The 20,322-nt window shown below is 37.1% G+C and overlaps 1 protein-coding gene across 1 annotated transcript in view; it reads left to right on the forward strand.

The window, feature by feature from the left end:
- Positions 1-20,322, forward strand: part of F5 (coagulation factor V) — a gene marked incomplete at both ends in the record, with an annotated part of 91,602 nt that overhangs the window by 23,929 nt on the left and 47,351 nt on the right. Inside the window, 4 exons of the mRNA XM_079697575.1 lie at positions 8,456-8,668; positions 10,157-10,300; positions 12,698-12,919; positions 14,207-14,372. Of these exons, the coding sequence (XP_079553701.1) occupies positions 8,456-8,668; positions 10,157-10,300; positions 12,698-12,919; positions 14,207-14,372 (745 nt within the window). The remainder of the gene's footprint in view (positions 1-8,455; positions 8,669-10,156; positions 10,301-12,697; positions 12,920-14,206; positions 14,373-20,322) is intronic.

The raw sequence follows: 20,322 nt of genomic DNA on the forward strand, positions 1-20,322 counted from the left end.
TTTAAAAATGGCTTGGAAAGGAAATAGCCAAAATACTAAAGTATATTAGCACAGGTTGCCATAGCATTGGTTAGGTGCCAGACATTTTACCTATATTTTTCAGTCCTCAGAACCCATCAAAATGATAATATTGTTGCTAGAAAATGATTATATTATCTTAAGTTATGAATGAGAAAATTGAGGCTGAAAGGGAGGTTAAGAAATTTTCGCAAATTCACACAGTTAGCAAGTGGTACAACCAAGAAATTTCAATTCTTGCTCGCAAACTCATGTACTTTCTCCCACAGCCTAGCAGGAGAAAGTATCGTTAATCATATAATTTCACAAATATTTTAATTATAGTATCATCACAATTTTTAATTAAATATTTGTGAAATTATATGATATATATCAGAGGTCAGGGAATGAGTAAACTGACCTATAGGATATGTTTATCCAGAGAAAGAGGAAGAACTTCAAAAGTTCTCTCTCACCCTACAAAGAATATCACATTTTGTCCTTTTGAGAGCTTATGAATTCCATTTGCTACTATAGGAATTTCCTATAGTAGAATCACAGTTGGAACAGTGGAAGTATTATGTCCAGAAACATTGTTTTTTAACTTCATGAGATCACAAAGCATGAAGCATTGATAAGGGTCATCATGCTTGATTCAACATAGCTTTAGTCAACAACTTGCCATGAGAATTCCAGTCAACAAAAAAGGTTTAATCTGAGAGGGCAGATCTCCTTATCAGTCCTGTTTGTGCTTTGCTACCAAAGCTATTTTGCAACTTTCCAGAGATAATTCATTGTGTTTATTAGCAGAGACTCTTCCTCATAAACTCTTTTTTCTTTTTGACTTAGACTGGAATAATATTATTATTCACAGGAAGTTATTTCAGCTTTTAACATTTCTCAGCTCCTGATAATTTTAACACTCAAATCCTTTTTATCAATGGAGTGAAAGTTCAGCCTATTAAATATTGGTTATCAGTGTCAAAAGGATATCTTTTGTGGGGGAAAAAAAGATACAACAGAGTCCCGTGTTAAGCTTAAACTTAGATGCCTACAGAAGCCAGGAGGGTAATTCAATGAAAAATTTAGTCCAGTAGGGACTGGTGATCAGATAGCTAGTGTCCTATCTGAAGGGGGCAGCCAGAACTCAGATCCAGCCAAATTCTATGCAGGAATTTGATCCCGTGTCACCAGATCTCCAGGTTTTTATTTGTTTTTGTTGTTATTCTTTAAGAGAAACCAGCAACCAGATTCTTATATAATATCTCCATATTGTTAATGTTGGCATTTAATATGTTTTTAATACTATGCAATTCTAACAAACATACACATGAGTTTAGACTTTATGACCTTGCTTCTAGACCATAGGACCTTAAATCTTAAGAGTTCAATAAACATTCATTGAGCACCTTCTCCATGCTAGGTACTATGAAAGGCACCAGAGATACTAAGACAAATACAATCCAGCACCTGTCTTTGAGTCGCTCATATTCTAGTGACAGAAATGTGCATGGTACAAATGATTATTATCTAGTAGGAAGAAATAAAATTAATCATATAATCTCACACATATCAATACTTAATTATAAATTGTGGTGAGTGCTATAAAAGAAGAAAAAAATAGCACAGTCATAGATCGGGGAAGAAATAAGCCTACACTTGACATCTGAAGGATGAGCACACATTTATCCAAAGGAAGAAAAGGAGGAAGAACACTCTAGGCAGAGGGAATAATGTCTACAAAGACCCTGAGCTAGGATGTAACTTGGCATTTCTGGGAAACTAAAAGGAGACCCAAGTGTGAATGATACATAGTAAGCAAGGGGAAAAGTCACACATGTTGAGAATGGAGAGAGAGAAGTAGGGGTAGATCATAAATGGACCTGTGGTCAATGTTAAGGATTTTAAGAAATAAGAGGCCATTGTCAGGATTTTAAGCAGGAAAATGGCAAAGTAAGATATGGGGTTTTACGGGATCATTCTGTCTACAGGCTGGGAAATAGATTATGAAGGTCCTCTTATGCCAGAATCCCAGTGACCAGTTAACAGGCTAATTCTGGAGTCTAGGCTTGTCCTAGAGTGATGCCTATAGAGATACAGAGAGGAGTGCAAACTTGGAATATATTTTAGACATAGTAAATTGCTGTGCAGTACAAAATATGCATGACATAGAGATACAAATGGAGATGATAATGGTTAGATAGACTGGGCAAACTCATGAATAACTTCAGCTGCCATAGTAACAAACTTAGTCTTTATCCTGTGGGTAAGACAAAAGTTTGATGGAATGAGTTGACACAGTTGGATTTGTGTTGACCTAATAGTAACCTGATTCAGTCTCCTGTCTTCAGTAAAGACTTTATGGTCCATCCATAACTAGTCTTTTTTTTCCCCTATGCTCTAAGCTTAATCATCTACAATAAATTGGCAGCTTCTGAGGGTATTAAAGTCCATCTTTGTTTCCTATCTCTAAAGCAAATGAAATCATGACTACAATTTTACTTCAAGTTTGGTTGTATTCTCTTCCATACATAGAATGGTGTCCTATGGAGAACATGTCAGTGAATCTAGAGGTACCTATTCAAATCTTCTATCCTATGACTTCCATACTCAGAACCTCATGTGGTACAGCAATGCATGTTGCTGCAGTGCCTAAATGCCCCATTGCTGATGGATGCATATTCCTTGTTTCCCACTCCCATCTGGAGAGCCCAAATGTATGCTGATGCCATGCAAATTCACATGAGTGTTTCTGAGTGGAATAGATTTTCCTGATGATGTGCAATTAGACAAGGGTAGCTGACACTGCTACAGCATAAACTATTTCTTATAGAAATTCAGCATCTCAGAGTCTGGCTTTTGGACATGAGGGACCATATTTACCCTTTTGCTTAACAATTAGACAGGCAGACAAAATAACATTAAACAGTTTTCAGACATTGAAAAATAGACAATGCAAGAGAATGATCCATGAGGGAATAACAACAAATGAGGTGAGCCCTCTGCCTGGATAGAGTTTCCAGGGCACAGCACAATGAGGGTGAACCCAAACAGAGCCCAGCAATCTCCTTGAGTTGAAGAAATAGAGTTTAGACTCTGGGTAGGCCATAGTATCTGGAACCTGTGATTTGTAGGGCAGAGTCCTAGAGAGAATTGTACAGCCACAGAGAAAGAGCTCTTGCAAATCCAGTGAGAGGCCCTGTCAAGTCTTCAACTAAGTACTAATATGCACATGTATGTGAGGAAAGTATTAATGGTAAGGTAAATACCACCAAAAAGAAACAGACAGAACAATCCCTAGACCACACACAGGGTCAGGAATAGTATATGTTCCCACCATCAAAAGTGGAAAGACCTCCTAATAAATGGGTACTGGGTAGAATCACCAGAAGGAACAGAAGTTGGACAAAATTAGTCTAGACTATAGGCTGCTCAGGAGATAACAAAGCTTTAAAAATAAAACTTGAAAGTATAAAATTGATTCCAAGCATCTGAACTATGTGTCAGCATAAAATCCAATACTTATTACAAGAATGCAATAAAATCCCAAAACCAACATGTAAAACTCACAATGTTAATAAAAATTAATGTGTTCAAAAAATCAGGAGAATCATTACCCGTAATCAAGAAAAAAATCAATCCATAAAAACAGATCCAGAAAAAGAACATACACACACTACTATATATAAGATAGATTACCAACAAGGACCTACTGTATAGCACAGGGAATTCTACTCAATATTCTGGGATAACCTGTATGAGAAAAGAATCTAAAAAAGAATGAATATATGTATATGTATAACTGAATCACTCTGCTGCACACCTGAAACTAACACAACATTGTGAATCAACTATATTAAAATAAAATTTAAATTAAAAATAGAAATGATAGTACTAGCAAGCAAAGACATTAAGATAGTCCTTATACATATTCTCCATATGTTCTAGAAGGTAGAGAAGAGTGTGAGCATGATGAGGAGAGAGATGGAATGTTAAAAAAAAAACATAAATGGAACTTCTATAGATAAATACAATAGCTGAAATGGTAAGTACACTGGATGAGATTAACAGCACATTAGACACTGGAGAAGAAATATTGGAGAACATTAATACATAGCGATAGAAACTATCCAAAATAAAACATGCAAATACAATGACTGAACAAAATGAACAGAGCTTCAGTGAACTATGGGACAATATCAAGTGATCTGACATATGTGTATAGTTAACCCTTAAACAACGTGGGGACTGGGGCACCAACCCTCCACACAGTTGAAAATCCATGTGTAACTTTAGTCTGTCCTCTATATCTGTGGTTCTGCATCTGCAGATTCAAACGACCATGGATGGTGTAGTACATATTTGTTGAAAAAAACCACATATAAGTGTACCTGCACAGTTTAAACCATGTTGTTCAAGGGTAAACTGTAATTAGAATCCTAGAAAAGTAAGGGACAGAAAAAAATATTCAAAGAAATAGTGGCTAAAAACTTTCAAACTGTGATGAAAACTATAAACCTACAAAGTCAGGAGGCTTGACAAAACCAAGAAGAAGAAACGTGAATAAAAGCACACCAAGGCACATCATAATCAAATTGCTGAAAACAGTGATGAAGAGAAAATGTTAAAAACAGTCAGAGGAAATAAGTCACAGAGAGGGGGCTTCCCTGGTGGCACAGTGGTTAAGAATCCGCCTGCCAATGCAGGGGACACGGGTTCAAGCCCTGGTCCGGGAAGATCCCACATGCCGTGGAGCAGCCAAGCCCATGTGCCACAACAAGAGGTGCCACTGCAATGAGAAGCCCGTGCACCACAACGAAGAGTAGCCTCTGCTCATCGAAACTAGAGAAAGCCTGCGTGCAGCAATGAAGACCCAATGCAGCCAAAAAATAAATTTAATTAATTAATTAATTTAAAAATAAAGTCACAGAGGAAAAAAAATAGAATGATAGCAGATATCATTAGAAACAATGTGAGCCAGAAGATAGTTAGGGACATGTTTAAAGTACTGGGTGTGGGGGGATGGGAACAATCTGTCCACTTGACATTCTACACCAAGGAAAAATATCCTTTTAAAATGAAGGCAAAATAAAGACTGTTTTAGACATACAAAGCAGGAACAATTTCTCATTAGCAGGCCAGGAAAAATAAATGTTAAAAGAAGTACTTTAGGCAGAAAAAGACTATATCAGAGAGATATTTGGGGCCACAAGAAGGGATAAAAATTCCAGAAATGGTTAAGTATGGAGTAATTTTTTTCATTTTTAATCTCTGAAAAAGATAACTGATTATCTAAACTGGAAAGCAAAAAATAATGACAGTTTATTATGGGGTATATTATATATGTAGAAGTGAAATGGATGACAACCATAGCACAAAGGCTAGGAGAGGGAAGATGGAAATATACTATTGCAAGTTTCTTATAATATAAGTAAAATGGTATAAGATTCTTTGAAGGTAGACCATGATAAGCTAAAGTTGTATTTTGTAAGCTGAAGGTCATCACCAATAAAACAAAGCAAAGCTAATAAACCAATAGTGGAGATAAAAAGGAAACATAAAAAATACTCAATTAATCCAAAAGAAAGTAGGAAAGAAAAGAAAATAATGAATAAAAGCCAGATGGACAAATAGAAAACAATAGCAGAATGGTATAGATTTAAACCCAACCATATCAATAATTATATTAAAAGCAAATGGGAAGAACACGACAACTAAGAGATTTTAAGATTGAATAAAAAGCAACACCCAACTTTAAGCTGAACTCAAGGAATCCACTTTAAAGACAAAGATAAAAAGTAAAGGATTGAAGGTATACCATACTAACTATAATCAAACACAATCGATGTGTCATTCCATTTATATGACAATATAGGAAAGTAAAACATAGTGACAGAAAGTAAATCAGCGGTTGCATGTGTCCAGTAAATCAGTGGTTGCATGTGTAGGCAAAGGTATGGCTACAAATGGCACATGGAAACTTTTTGGAGTGATGGAAATCTTCTGTATCTCAATAGTGATGGTAGCTATAGAACTGTACTTATCTGTCAAAATTCAGCAAATATTGTACTTAAAATTGGTGAATTGTGTTGTTTGTAATTTATACCTTAATAAAGATGATGAAAGGAAGGGGGACCGAGTGAGAGAGAGAAAGAAGTGGGGAGGAATAAAGAGGAGAAGAAAAGGAACAGGGAGGAGGGAAGGGAAGAAAAGAAACTAACCATTTGTTTTCAAAAACGACAGTCACTTTAGTAAGAGTAGTTTCCACTGGCCCTTTACTCCATTATGTAAGACATTGTAGCTCTTTTCTCTGATCCTTATTTTCTACCCACATCTACAGTCTGATGGTGTTACCTTCCACCTCAAGAAATTTATTGACTGTTGTACTAAACAAAGATAACTGTATCCTAAAGAGAAATTCTGGCACCGGCGAGTGATGTGAAACTTTCACCTAATTAAATGAGGAATGCCTCAGAAGTAACTGTCCTTCCCACGTGCTATCTATGACAACGAACTCTGCCCTTCCTGACCTCACTTGCTCCATCTCTAGCCACATCTTCTCTTTGTTGTTGAAAGCCCCACCCAACCCTCTGCACTGCTTTTACTCTTCAGCATCACAGTTCCCTTCTTTCAATAAGGAAGACCATTTCTATATCCTCCCCCGTCTCTCACCAGTAGGGAAAGTTGAATGCACATGAAAGTGTTACTAGTGGGCCTTTGGCTACACAAAGGACCAAAGTAAGGCATGTAAACTTCAGACGGTAGATATATTTTATACAAGGACAATTAGATATTGCATATAGGATAGACTCTAAGACTCTGGGGAAAGAGTTGGGATAATCAGATGGTGGAGATGTGATGAACTGATAAAACAGGGCTAAGGGTGGCATCAGTTGGAAAGAAGACATGAAACACAGAGCAAAACCATATATAAACAGATTTGAGTGTACTTACAACCACTTAAACCCATGCTAACAGGCGATTAAGTATAAGATATCTTACCTACAGACTGGGAGAAAATATTTGCAAACGATGTGGCCAACAAGGACTTAATCTCCAAAATGGGCAAACAGCTCATACAACTCAATAACAGCAACAACAAGAACAAAAAAAACTAAACAACCCAATCAAAAAATGGACAGAAGACCTGAATAGACACTTCTATTCCAAAGAAGACATACAAGATGGTCAACAGGCACATGAAAAGATGCTCAACATTGCTAATTATTAGAGAAATGCAAATCAAAACTACAATGAGATATCACCTCACACCAGTCAGAATGGCATCATTTAAAAGCCTACAAATAACAAATGCTGGACAGGGTGTGGAGGAAAGGGAACCCTCCTACACTGTTGGTGGGAACATAAATTGGTGCAACCACTATGGAAACAGAATGGAGGTTCCTCAAAAAACTAAAAATAGAGTTGCCATATGATCCAGCAATCCCACTCCTGGGCATATATCTGGACAAAACTCTAATCTGGAAAGATACATATACCCCAATGTTCATACCAGCATTATTTACAATAGCCAAGACATGGAAGCAACCTAAATGTCCATTGACAGATGAATGGATAAAGAAGACGTGGTATATATATACAATGGAATACTACTCAGCCATAAAAAGAATGAAATAATGCCATTTGCAGCAACATGGATGGACCTAGAGATTATCATACTAAGTGAAGTAAGTCAGACAGAGAAAGACAAATATCGTATGATATAACTTATATGTGGAATATGAAATATGATACAAATGAACTTATTTACAAAACAGAAACAGAACACAGACATAGAAAGCAAACTTATGGTTACCAAAGGGGAAAGGGGAGGGGAGAGGGATAAATTAGGTCTTTGGGATTAGCAGATACAAACTGCTATATATAAAATAGATAAGCAACAAGCTCCTACTGTATAGCACAGGGAACTATATTCAATATCCTGTAATAAATGATAATGGAAAATAATATATAAAAGAAGATATCGATATAGCTATATAATTGAGTCACTTTGCTGTATATCAGAAACTAACACAACACTGTAAATCAACTGTACTTCAATAAAAAATTTAAAAATTTAAAAAAAATGTCTTGTCATACATCACAGAGAAGATATAACCCATCTTCATATTCTGAGATGATTTTCTGGTCAAAGGTGATTCATTTATCTGATTATATTTAAATAATAATTATTTAGATACTCTGGAAAATTAACTTGCTAAACTTTAAATAATGTACTAGTAACATTTCTTGTTCACTTTAGATCACCATGGATCAAAGCCTTTATAATTACATAGACATAGAAGTCGATATATGTGAATCTTTCCAAATAATGAAGGCTTTCTATAGAAAGGCATATATATCTTCATAGAGAACTTATGTTCCCCCAGACTTGAGAGTGATGAAAAAGTTGTTCTCAGAAACTATCCAGATGTTTTCACGGCTTTTACATCTCCAGGTGCTTCTTACCCTGACCACACATTCCCTGTGGAGAGGATGGATGATTCTGTAGCTCCGGGCCAAGAATATACCTATGAGTGGAATATCAGTGAGGACAGTGGGCCCACCCACGATGACCCTCCATGCCTCACATATATCTATTACTCCTATGAAAATCTGGTATACGACTTCAACTCTGGACTGATTGGACCTCTGCTTATTTGTAAGAAAGGTAAAAAAAAAAAATCAAAACAGCAAAGATGTTGGATTGGTAAAGATACTATAATGGAATGAGGCTTGGAAGTGTCTTCGTGTCTTTTCGTAAATCAAGCAGAGAAGGGTGCAGAAACCAGATCATCGTTTGACACTGATATTTGAGGATTTGCAGTCTTCCTGCAATCTTCAACCCCTCCTTCATCTCGGTCCTGGGAGTCTCTCCCAAGTAAATCTCTGTCTGAGAGTATGTTCTGCTGCCATGCCCATATGATCCGTAACATTTACCTCAAGGCCAAGTCTTTTTGAAAGTATACAGCAGTCCGTACTCTGCTGAGAGTACTTGGAAAGAACTTTGAGTAATATATCTGAGGTTTGGGTCGGTAATTTGGTCTATAAACACACAAAACTCCAGGTTCCTTTCTTGTAAACAAGCTGAACACTTTGAGTGGTAGGTTTCAAACACACTCAACTGACATTATAAGAAATTTCAATGGCTGGGCTTCTTAGGAGCAAGCTTGGACTTTTATTTTACCCCAAACAAATTCATCCCATCTTTCATTAAAACAAACAACCACAACAAACTGCACTGTGGGAGATAATGTGATGGATTCACCATCTGTCTATACATACACGCATACCATACCTACATACATTCCTAATTCATTTATTCACTATACAAATACATATTTTCATTGTCTGGTATAGAAGATACTGTGATGACACTGAAAAAATTTTAAAATTATAAAAGTCTCTTCTTTCATTTTATTATCAGGTGCATTTTTTACTCATGAGAGTGGATTAATCTTGACCCTCTCAACCAATTCTCTAGTGTCCCATTACATGTACTAGCAAGATAGCTATATTAAACTTGGAGTGTGATGCGTTTACCAAATGAGCTACGGTACCTATGCATTAACTTATTTTCTTTAATATAAATTTATTTATTTATTTATTTATTTATGGCTGTGTTGGGTCTTTGTTGCTATGCACAGGCTTTTTCTAGTTGGTGGCGAGTGGGGGCTACTCTTCATTGCGGTGTGCAGGCTCTAGAGTGCAGGCTCAGTAGTTGTGGTGCATGGGCTTAGTTGCTCCATGACATGTGGGATCTTCCCGGACCAGGGCTTGAACCCGTGTCCCCTGCATCAGCAGGTGGATTCTTAATCACTGCACCACCAGGGAAGTCCCTGCATTGACTTACTGACACTGGAAGAAATGGATACTTTTACTAAAGCCTTGACAGTCACCAAATGTTTTCTCTCTGTGCCAGATCAAAGTTACTTTTAAAGCTCCATTCCTCAAGGCTATCAGGTGCCAGAAAAAACAAGGTGGCACCAGGATTTTAATAAGCCTTCAATCATTATTACTTGATAGATGCTATTTTTATAAGAACACTTTACAGTTGACATCATTATGATTGGCTGCTTATCTTAAACTCTGTTATCTAGGAATAGCTAATGAGAGCCTTCTATCTGGGATGCTATTAAAAGTATGTCTTTTTTCACAGGCACCCTAACTGAGGATGGGATACAGAAGATGTTTGACAAGCAACATGTACTGATGTTTGCTGTGTTTGATGAAAGTAAAAGCTGGAACCAGACATCATCCCTAATGTACACAGTCAATGGCTATGTGAATGGGACAATGCCAGGTAACACGTGGGCTGTGTACTATTCAAAAATAGTTGAAGCATTGATCCCATTGTTTTCCTAAAGGCACTAGGGTAGTTGACCATACTCACTATTTTTTAACTCCTAATCTGAAAGGTAACGTAATCTAGTTCAGTGGTTCTCAAGATTTAATCTTTTTTTTTTTTCTTTTTTTTAACTAGCAAGCACAACAGACAAATTAGAAGCTACCTAAGAGAAGGAGTGTGCAGTCTTATTACATGTAGTGCTCTGAGCAGGTTTCACTTTGGCCTACATCTTCACTTTGGCCTACATCTCCAGGATATCAGCTTAGTCTCCTTCAGTGAGTTGTGTGGTCCCTGCTCCATGGTGACCATGTTTTCTTCCAGAGAGGAAGCCCTACAAAACAGAGTTCAAGGCCAGTCCTCAGCAGGAAGGGTCAGCAGGAAGAATGAAATGAAGACACTTATAGTGAAGATGAACAGGAGATTAGGAGAAATATCCAACATACAAAAATACTACTAGCATTTCAAAAGATGATGGATGAGTAATATTCAATGGCATATGATATGTTTTTCTCTTTTCATTTACATGTAGACTCTTGTGAAAAAGCAAAATCATAACAATTGTTAAGAGAAAAAAAAAATGATCCCCACCTAAACTACTTCTACTTCTCTCTGATAGAAATGACCTAGAACCAAAGATCCTGTGGGGGAAAAATGGGAAAAATGAAAATACTACTTTATTAAATAAACTACGCTTCAAAACACTAAGTTTCTCAGAGGCTGTTTTCTATATCTGAAAATCACAAATGGCTTCTCTTACTAAAAATAAAACTTGTCAAGAGTTGAGGTCTGGACATTGCTTTTAAATTGTATTCCATTTCATTTGATTCTATCTTCCCACCTGGGTCATTACAAATATACTAAGATGACCCTGGGTTTTGATTCAGAGTTTAAAAACTTAGTTAAATGAGTTAGCACATCTGAGTTCACACCTTGCTCACTTCTCTACCTTAGTGTGGCTTTTAGCAGTTAGTTGTCTCAACGTGCTTTCGTAAAAAAATGGGTTAATCATCTATCCTGGTGCAGAGGGTGTTTAAGAAGTTTTTTTACAGATAACATAGCATGTCTAGTACTACAGGCCTTAGAGGGAAGTGGTCAAAAGAGAAATTGTATCTGTGTCCTGGCAAAGTAAACCATCTGTCTAAATATAAGAAGGAGAAGCCAAAATAACCCATATGAAAAAATAAAACTTAATAACTCTATCAGGGCATAGAATTTATGAATTTATAGTTGAAAAAGACAGAGTAGCTGGGGTAGAAAGTAGCTGGTAGTAGAAACTGAGAAAAGTTAATGCTTGTAAAACGGCCTTATGGGGCAGTATAAATTGAATAAATAGGATAAATGCTAATACAGATGTATGAAATGCTCAACCCAATATAAGCATTGATTGGAGGCAGACAAATTCTTCCACCAAAGCCTCCTACCTTCCAGCTTCTTGTTCTCACCTGTGATATTAGGAATTGGTCTTGTTACAATGGTCTAAACAAGACAAGCCCTTAGCCCCTCTTTGGGTAAGGGACTGATTCATGGCCCCACGATCTAGTATCGAGTGATTATAGATCTGAAATTTAAAACCCAAGCCAAGGATAGAAGCCAGAGGTTGGAATCTCCCATAGAGCAAATCAGCATTTTCTGAGTCACTGTGGGAGCAAGAAGGAGCCAAACAGCTTTTGTACTCAGTTCTCATTACTCCATCCATGAAACGCTCCCAGTGACCCAGTATACTGAGGATTTATCCACTGCATTTTAAGGAGATCCTATAACCCACACATGACTCACTGCCTTGTCATTAAAACAATCAACCAGTGGGCAAAGAAACAGTATAAAATCCTTAAAGCATCTTCACATCTTCTTCCTGTTAGGATCAAGCCCTTTTAGGATTAGAGGCTTAGGCCCTTAAACTCAGCCCTGTTGGAGGTTCTGGCAACTCACTCGCTAAGTCCAGATTGGTACTAGAGTGACCAACTACTCAGGCCTGCCCAGGACTTTCTCAGTTCTAACACTGAAAATCCTGCCTCCTGGGAAACCCCTCAGTCCTCAGTAAACCTGGATGGTTGGTCACCTACTTTCTTCTCTCCTTGGCCTTAGCAATCCCTGTGTTTCTAAACTAATGTCCACCCTCTCTGGGCTCTATAGTACCACTTATTGCAATGAGTTGTGACTGCTTGTTTGCCCACCACTCGGATGTCTGCTTTTCTAGGGCAGGAATGAAAATGGGACTGTCTATACCCCCAGAACCTTGCACAATGCCTGATGCAAAGCAGGTGCTCAATACGTATCTGGTGAGTGAATTTCTTATCACAGGCTGCTGACTGCCTGTTTTGGCCCCCATCTCTCTCTCTCTCTCTCTCTCAGATATAACAGTTTGTGCCCATGACCACATCAGTTGGCATCTGATTGGAATGAGCTCTGGGCCAGAACTGTTCTCCATTCATTTCAACGGCCACGTCCTGGAGCACAACCATCATAAGATCTCAGCCATCACTCTCGTCAGTGCTACATCCACAACTGCAAACATGACCGTGAGCCTAGAGGGAAAGTGGATCATATCTTCGCTCATCCCAAAACATTTTCAAGGCAAGAAATTCTTTCAACAGTCTTGCTTACAAATGTAGGATCCTTTCGTCCTAGGCACTAAATCCATCATTTTCCTTTGCTCTTGCAAGCCAACCACACTCCAGACATACATTCCTTTGTCCTTGAGAACAGAATTTAGATACTTTGCTCTTAGACTTATAGCTCGTTAGTTGGGGATGGAGGAAGTAGAGAAATTGACAAAGATTTTTTAAAGTGATGCAAAAGCTGAAGAGGTCTCTACTTCCTTAAAAGGAGAAAGGAGGAAGGAAACAAAAACATACATAGAGATATTCTTTCTTGGGCTATTTAATATGCAGCTAAAGGAGAAGAACTAGGTGTTGGAACCCGTCAAACTTCTGTAAATTTATAGAAGCACCCAGTTACAGAAAGTGTAAAAGTTTTAACATGAAAATATTGTCTTTCATAACAAGATGAGCACAGAGCCTGGCCCAAAGAGGAACTCAGTGGATGTGTGTTGAATAGAAAAAACACTGTATCTAACAAGCTGAGGAGTGAGCTTTAAAGAACATCAGTGAATTCTAGTGGGGGAAAAAAATCAGCCTAGGTTGTTATATGGTATCAGGTAAACAAAATAACTGATGGTCTATTACACATTGTTGCTTTAAAACAGTTAGGAGGAGGGTTCCTGTAAATATAAGTAAATATCACTACAGGAAATCATTGTGTTACCAAAATAATGTGTATAAAAGCAAGAAATATAAAAAGGAGACACTTTATGGGATCATTTCATTTTTTGTTCACACTAAGCGGTCAAAATTATATTTGAAGTAATGAAATTGTCACAATATCCCTGGAAGATAGAGCCCCAAATACTAATGAAACAACAGCAAAACTAACATTATTGAGGTTAAGTGCTTTCTGTATTATCTTATTTAATTTTAAGAACAATTTCATATAGTACATACTAGTAATATCTTCATTTTACAAACAAAAGGAAGAGGTTATAGGAAATATGAGAAATCAACATGACCTAAGTCATAGGGTTTTAAGGATCTGGAAATTTCAAGAAATTTTCCTCCCCAGTAAGAAACAAAGGATAGCTTTCCAAGTTTTTCCCCTAACCCATCCTCTCTTTCCCTCGCTTTTTATTCTTGCTCCTTCTGCTGTGTATTAAAAGAACTTCAAGCCAAAATGTTCAAAAGTTGCCTGAGCATTACTTGCATTGTTATTATTGAAAACTTCCACAAATTTATTTAAAAGATGTATATTTTATCAGCCTTTATTTCTTCTCTCAAATTCTTTCATTGTCTTTATGTCCTAACTCAGCTGGGATGCAGGCTTACATAGATATTAAAAACTGTGCAAAGAAAACCAGGAATCCTAAGAAACTAACTCGAGACCAGAGGCGGCATGTTAAGAGATGGGAATACTTCATTGCTGCAGAGGAAGTCATTTGGGACTATGCACCTATAATACCAGCAAACATGGACAAGTGAGTTTGAGGGGTTCTTACTACTGTGCAGATTCAAGACATTTTCCATAGGGTCCTAGATGCATGGGGTGAAATGTCATGAGTTGACAGCTTTCAAGGTAATGCAATGTATTGGATTTCATTCAGGTTTTCTTTTCCAAAACAATCTGAAATTACTCCAAATTCATCAAGGGAACTCAGAAAAATAATAATAATAGTAGTAGTAACAACAGCAATAATAATAGCAGCTACCACTTCTTGAATGCTTCCTATTGCCAAGCACTGTGTTAAACCTTTCTAAGAGCTTTGCTTTAATGCCACAAGTTAGAAACAGCTTTTACTTATTTTGTAAATTAGGAAATGGGAGAGTGGGATTAAGAAAACTGGAAATTCAAATAGCTCTTAAACACTTGAAAAATACTCAAGCTCACTCACAGTAAGAGAAATATGTAAATTAAACTTCTCTCAAATACTATTTTTCACCTATCAGACTCACAAGTTTAGATGACATAATGTATTGGCAAGGCTGCGGGAAACAAGCTCTATCATGTATTGCTGGTGGAAAAGCAAATTGGAAAGTCCATTCTAGAGGATAATTTGGCAATGTGCATTAAAATTATAAATGCATATATTTTTTGATCCAGCAATCTCACTCTGGGAATTTACTATATAGATATACTTGTTTACAGGTGAAATGGTATGTGTACAGGATGTTCACTGTTGCACTGTTGTAGCAAAAGATTGGAAACAACCCATAATATCTATCAATAGGAAATTAATAAGTTATGGTACATCCATACAATGGAACACTATGCATCTGTTTTAAAGAGGATGCAAAAACTCTCTATATACTAATATAAAAAGTTCTCCAAGAGATATTTTTAAATTAAAAAGTCAAGGGAGCAAGAAGGTAGAATAGCAGATTCCCCCACTTGTATTCCCCCACAGCAACGATAATTTGGCAGCCATCCACAAACAGAAGTGCCGTTGTGAGAGCTTTGGGATCAAAGTAGGAACTTGCAAAATTCCAGTGGAAGTCAAGACCAAGGAGGACTGTTTTGAGAAGGCAAGTCCATGCTCAAATGGTTGGTTCACTAACTGTAATTCAGTTACAAACCTGGAAATAGCCTCCTCCCCTTATGGACTCAGCTACATCCCCACTTAACCTTGGTCCTGCCACCAGCACCATTTGATAAGGAACCCAGGAGGAGTCACGCCTGTCCATGACCCTGGAGGCTGACCTGCAGACCTCAGTTTGACAGTGGATCTTGAAGCAGCCCTGTAACTAATTCCATCCTTCTCCCAGCCATGATCCAGGAGTAGTCTTGCCTGCCCAGGAACCTGCTGGGAGTCACATCTACTCATGCCCCTGGTGGCTGGCCGGCAGACCTTGGTCCCACTACAGATCTCGAAATGGCCCTGTTACCTAGTTCCATACCTCAAAACTGTAGTTCAGGAGCAGTTCTGCCCACTCAGGTATCCACCCAGTGACCCACTGGGAGCCCTCCAAAGGGCCTGATGGGAGCCACACCCATCTACACACTTGATAACAGGCCTACCATTTGCAAACCCAATTGTGGACCTTGAAGTAGACTGTTATCCCAGTGCCAGCTCTACTGACCAAGAGCCTGAAGGCAGTTCCATTTTCCCAGGGACCAGACAGGGTCTATGCCCACCTGAGCCCCTGGTAAAAGGTCTTCCAACACAGATGCTGCTGCAGGCCCAGCAACAACCAAATGACCTGGTTCCAACCTCACTCAACGGTGATCCCAGAGGCAATTCCATCAGCCTGCAGACCTGACAAGAGGTTTTTACCTGCCAAAACCTGTCTGTAAAGATTGGAAGGGAGTGTTTGCACCTTCAAATGCACAAACACCAACACAAAGCTACACAAATCACAAAGAATCAGGCAATATGACACCACCAAAAGAAACTAATAAAGCTCCAGTAACCAGTGTGAAAGAAATAGAGATCTATAAATTGCCTGACAAAGAATTTAAAATAATCATCTTAAAGAAGCTCAGTGAGGTACAAGATAACACAGATAGGTAATCAAATGAAATCAGGAAAACAATAAATGAACAAAATAAGAAATTTAATAAAGAAAGAGAAACCATAAAAAAATAACCAAACAGAAATCCTAGAGCTGAAGAATGCAATAACAGAACTGCAAATATTCAATAGAGAGCTTCAATAGCAGACTTATCACTTTAGCTTTAAGGATACCTATAGATTAATGGATACATGTATATGTATGGCTGAGTCTATTTGCTGTGCACCTGAAGCTATTGCAATATTGTTAATCAGCTATACTCCAACATAAAATAAAAAGTTATAATAAAAAGTGAAGGGATAAAAAAGACAAGGTCACTATATAATGATAGAGGGGTCAATTAATCAAGATACTATAACAATTATAAATATATATGCACCCAAGAGTAGAGAACCTAAATATATGAAGCAAATATTAACAGACCTACAGGGAAACATAGACAGCAATACAATAATAGTAGGGGACTTTAATACCACACTTTAATCAATGGATAAATGATCCAGACATAAAATCAATATGGAAGCAGTGGAATTGAATAACACTGTAGAACAAGTGTACCTAACAGACATATAAAGAACATTACATACAAATAAAGAACATTCCATTGAACAACAGCAGAATACATATTCTTCTCAAGTGCACATGGAATGTTCTCTAGGATTCTTCATAACATATTAGTCCACAAAACAAGTTTTAACAATTTCAGAATATTAAAATAATATCAAGTATCTTTTCTCATCATAATGGTATGAAACTACAAATCAGTAACAGAAGAAAACTGAAAAAAATCACAAATATGTGGATTAAATAATAGTCTCCTGAACAACCAATGAATCAAAGAAGAAATCAAATAGGAAATCAAAATATATCTTGAGACAAATGAAAACAGAAATACAACATACTAAAATTTATAAAATATAGCAAAAGCAGTTGTAAGAGGGAAGTCTATAGTAATAAATGCCTACATTTAAAACAGAAGAAAGAGAGCCTCATGCACCAGAGAGCATACAGCAGAAGCAAAAAGAACTACAATCCTGCAGCCTGTGGAACAAAAACCACATTCACAGAAAGATAGACAAAATGAAAAGGCAGAGGACTATGTACCAGATGAAGGAACAAGATAAAAGCCTAGAAAAACAACCAAATGAAGTGGAGATAGGCAACCTTCCAGAAAAAGAGTTCAGAATAATGATAGTGAAGATGATCCAGGACCTCAGAAAAAGAATGGAGGCAAAGATCGAGAAGGTGCAAGAAATGTTTAACAAAGACCTAGAAGAATTAAAGAACATACACCTAGAAGAATTAAAGAACAAAGAAACAGAGATGAACAATACAATAACTGAAATGAAAAATACACCAGAGGAATCATTAGTAGAATAACTGAGGGAGAAGAACGGATAAGTGACCTGGAAGACAGAATGGTGGAATTCACTGCTGTGGAACAGAATAAAGAAAAAAGAATGAAAAGAAATGAAGATAGCCTAAGAGACCTCTGGGTCAACATTAAACATAACAACATTCGCATTATAGGGGTCCCAGAAGGAGAAGAGAGAGAGAAAGGACCCAAGAAAATATTTGAAGAGATTATAGTCGAAAACTTCCCTAACATGGGAAAGGAAATAGACACCTAAGTCCAGGAAGCGCAGAGAGTCCCATCAGGATAAACCCAAGGAGAAACATGCCGAGACACATAGTAATCAAATTGACAAATATTAAAGACAAAGAAAAATTATTGAAAGCAACAAGGGAAAAATGACAAATAAAATACAAGGGAACTCCCATAAGGTTAACAGCTGATTTCTCAGCAGAAACTCTACAAGCCAGAAGGAAGTGGCATAATATATTTAAAGTGATGAAAGGAAAGAACCTACAACCAAGATTACTCTACCCAGCAAGGATCTCATTCAGATTTGACGGAGAAATCAAAAGCTTTACAGACAAGGAAAAGCTAATAGAATTCAGCACCACCAAACCAGCTCTACAACAAATGCTAAAGGAACTTCTCTAAGTGGGAAACACAAGAAAACAAAAAGACTTACAAAAAAAAACCCAAAACAATTAAGAAAATGGTCATAGGAACATACATATCGATAATTACCTTAAATGTGAATGGATTAAATGCCGTAACCAAAAGACACAGGCTCACTGAATGAATACAAAAACAAGACCCATATATATGCTGTCTAAAAGAGACCCACTTCAGACCTAGGGACACATACAGACTGAACGTGAAGGGATGGAAAAAGATATTCCATGCAAATGGAAATCAAAAGAAACCTGGAGTAGCAATACTCACATCAGATAAAATAGACTTTAAAATAAAGAATGTTACAAGAGACAAGGAAGGATACTACATAATGATCATGGGATCAATCCAAGAAGAAGATATAACAATTATAAATACGTATTCAACCAACACAGGAATACTTCAATACATAAGGCAAATGCTAATAGCTATAAAAGAGGAAATTGACAGTAACACAATAATATTGGGGGACTTTAACACCTCACTTACACCAATGGACAGATCATCCAGACAGAAAATTAATAAGGAAACACGACCTTTAAATGGCACAACAGACCAGATAGATTTAATTGATATTTATAGGACATTCTATCCAAAAACAGCAAATTACACTTTCTTCTCAAGTGCACATGGAACATTGTCTAGGATAGATAGATCTTGGGTCACATCTTGGGTCACAAATCAAGCCCTGGTAAATTTAAGAAAACTGAAATCATATCAAGCATCTTTGCCGACCACAATGCTATGAGATTAGAAATAAATTACAGGGGAAAAAAAACATAAAAAACACAAACACATGGAGGCTAATCAAACGTTACTAAATAACCAAGAGATCACTGAAGAAATCAAAAAATACCTAGAGACAAATGACAATGAAAACATGATGATCCAAAACCTGTGGGATGCAGCAAAAGCAGTTCTAAGAGGGAAGTTTTTAGCAATACAGTCCTACCTCAAGAAACAAGTAAAATCTCAAATAAACAATCTAACCTTACACCGAAAGGAACTAGAGAAAAGAGGACAAACTAAACCCAAAGTTAGTAGAAGGAAAGAAATCATAAATATCTGAGCAGAAATAAATGAAACAGAAACAAAGAGAACAACAGCAAAGGTCAATAAAACTAGAAGCTGGTTCTTTGAGAAGATAAACAAAATTGATAAAGGTTTAGCCAGACCAATCAAGAAAAAGAAGGAGAGGACTCAAATCAATAAAATTAGAAGTAAAAAAGGAGAAGTTAAAAGGACACCACAGAAATAGAAAGCATCATATGAGACTACTACAAGCAGCTCTATGCCAATAAAATGGACAACCTGGAAGAAATGGACAAATTCTTAGAAAGGTATAACCTTCCAAGACTGAACCAGGAAAAAATAGAAAATATGAACAGACCAATCACAAATAATGAACTTGAAACTGTCATTAAAACTCTTCATCCAGAACCAGATGGCTTCACAGGTGAATCCTATGAAACATTTCGAGAGGAGCTAACACCCATCCTTCTCAAACTCTTCCAAAAAATGGCAGAGGAAGGAACACTCCCAAACTCATTCTGTGAGGCCGCCATCACCTTGATACCAAAACCAGACAAAGATTCTACAAAAAAAGAAAATTACAGACCAATATCACTGAAGAATATAGATGCAGAAATCCTCAACAAAATACCACCAAACAGAATCCAAGAACACATTAAAAGGATCATACACAATGATCAAGTGGGATTTATCCCAGGGATGCAAGGTTCTTCAATATATGCAAATCAATCAATATGATACACATATTAACAAATTGAAGAATAAAAACCATATGATCATCTCAATAGATGCAGAAAAAGCTTTTGACAAAATTCAACACCCATTTCTGATAAAAACTCTCCAGAAAGTGGGCATAAAGG

Source organism: Hyperoodon ampullatus (assembly GCF_949752795.1).
Source record: "Hyperoodon ampullatus genome assembly, chromosome: 2".
Lineage (NCBI taxonomy): Eukaryota > Metazoa > Chordata > Mammalia > Artiodactyla > Ziphiidae > Hyperoodon > Hyperoodon ampullatus.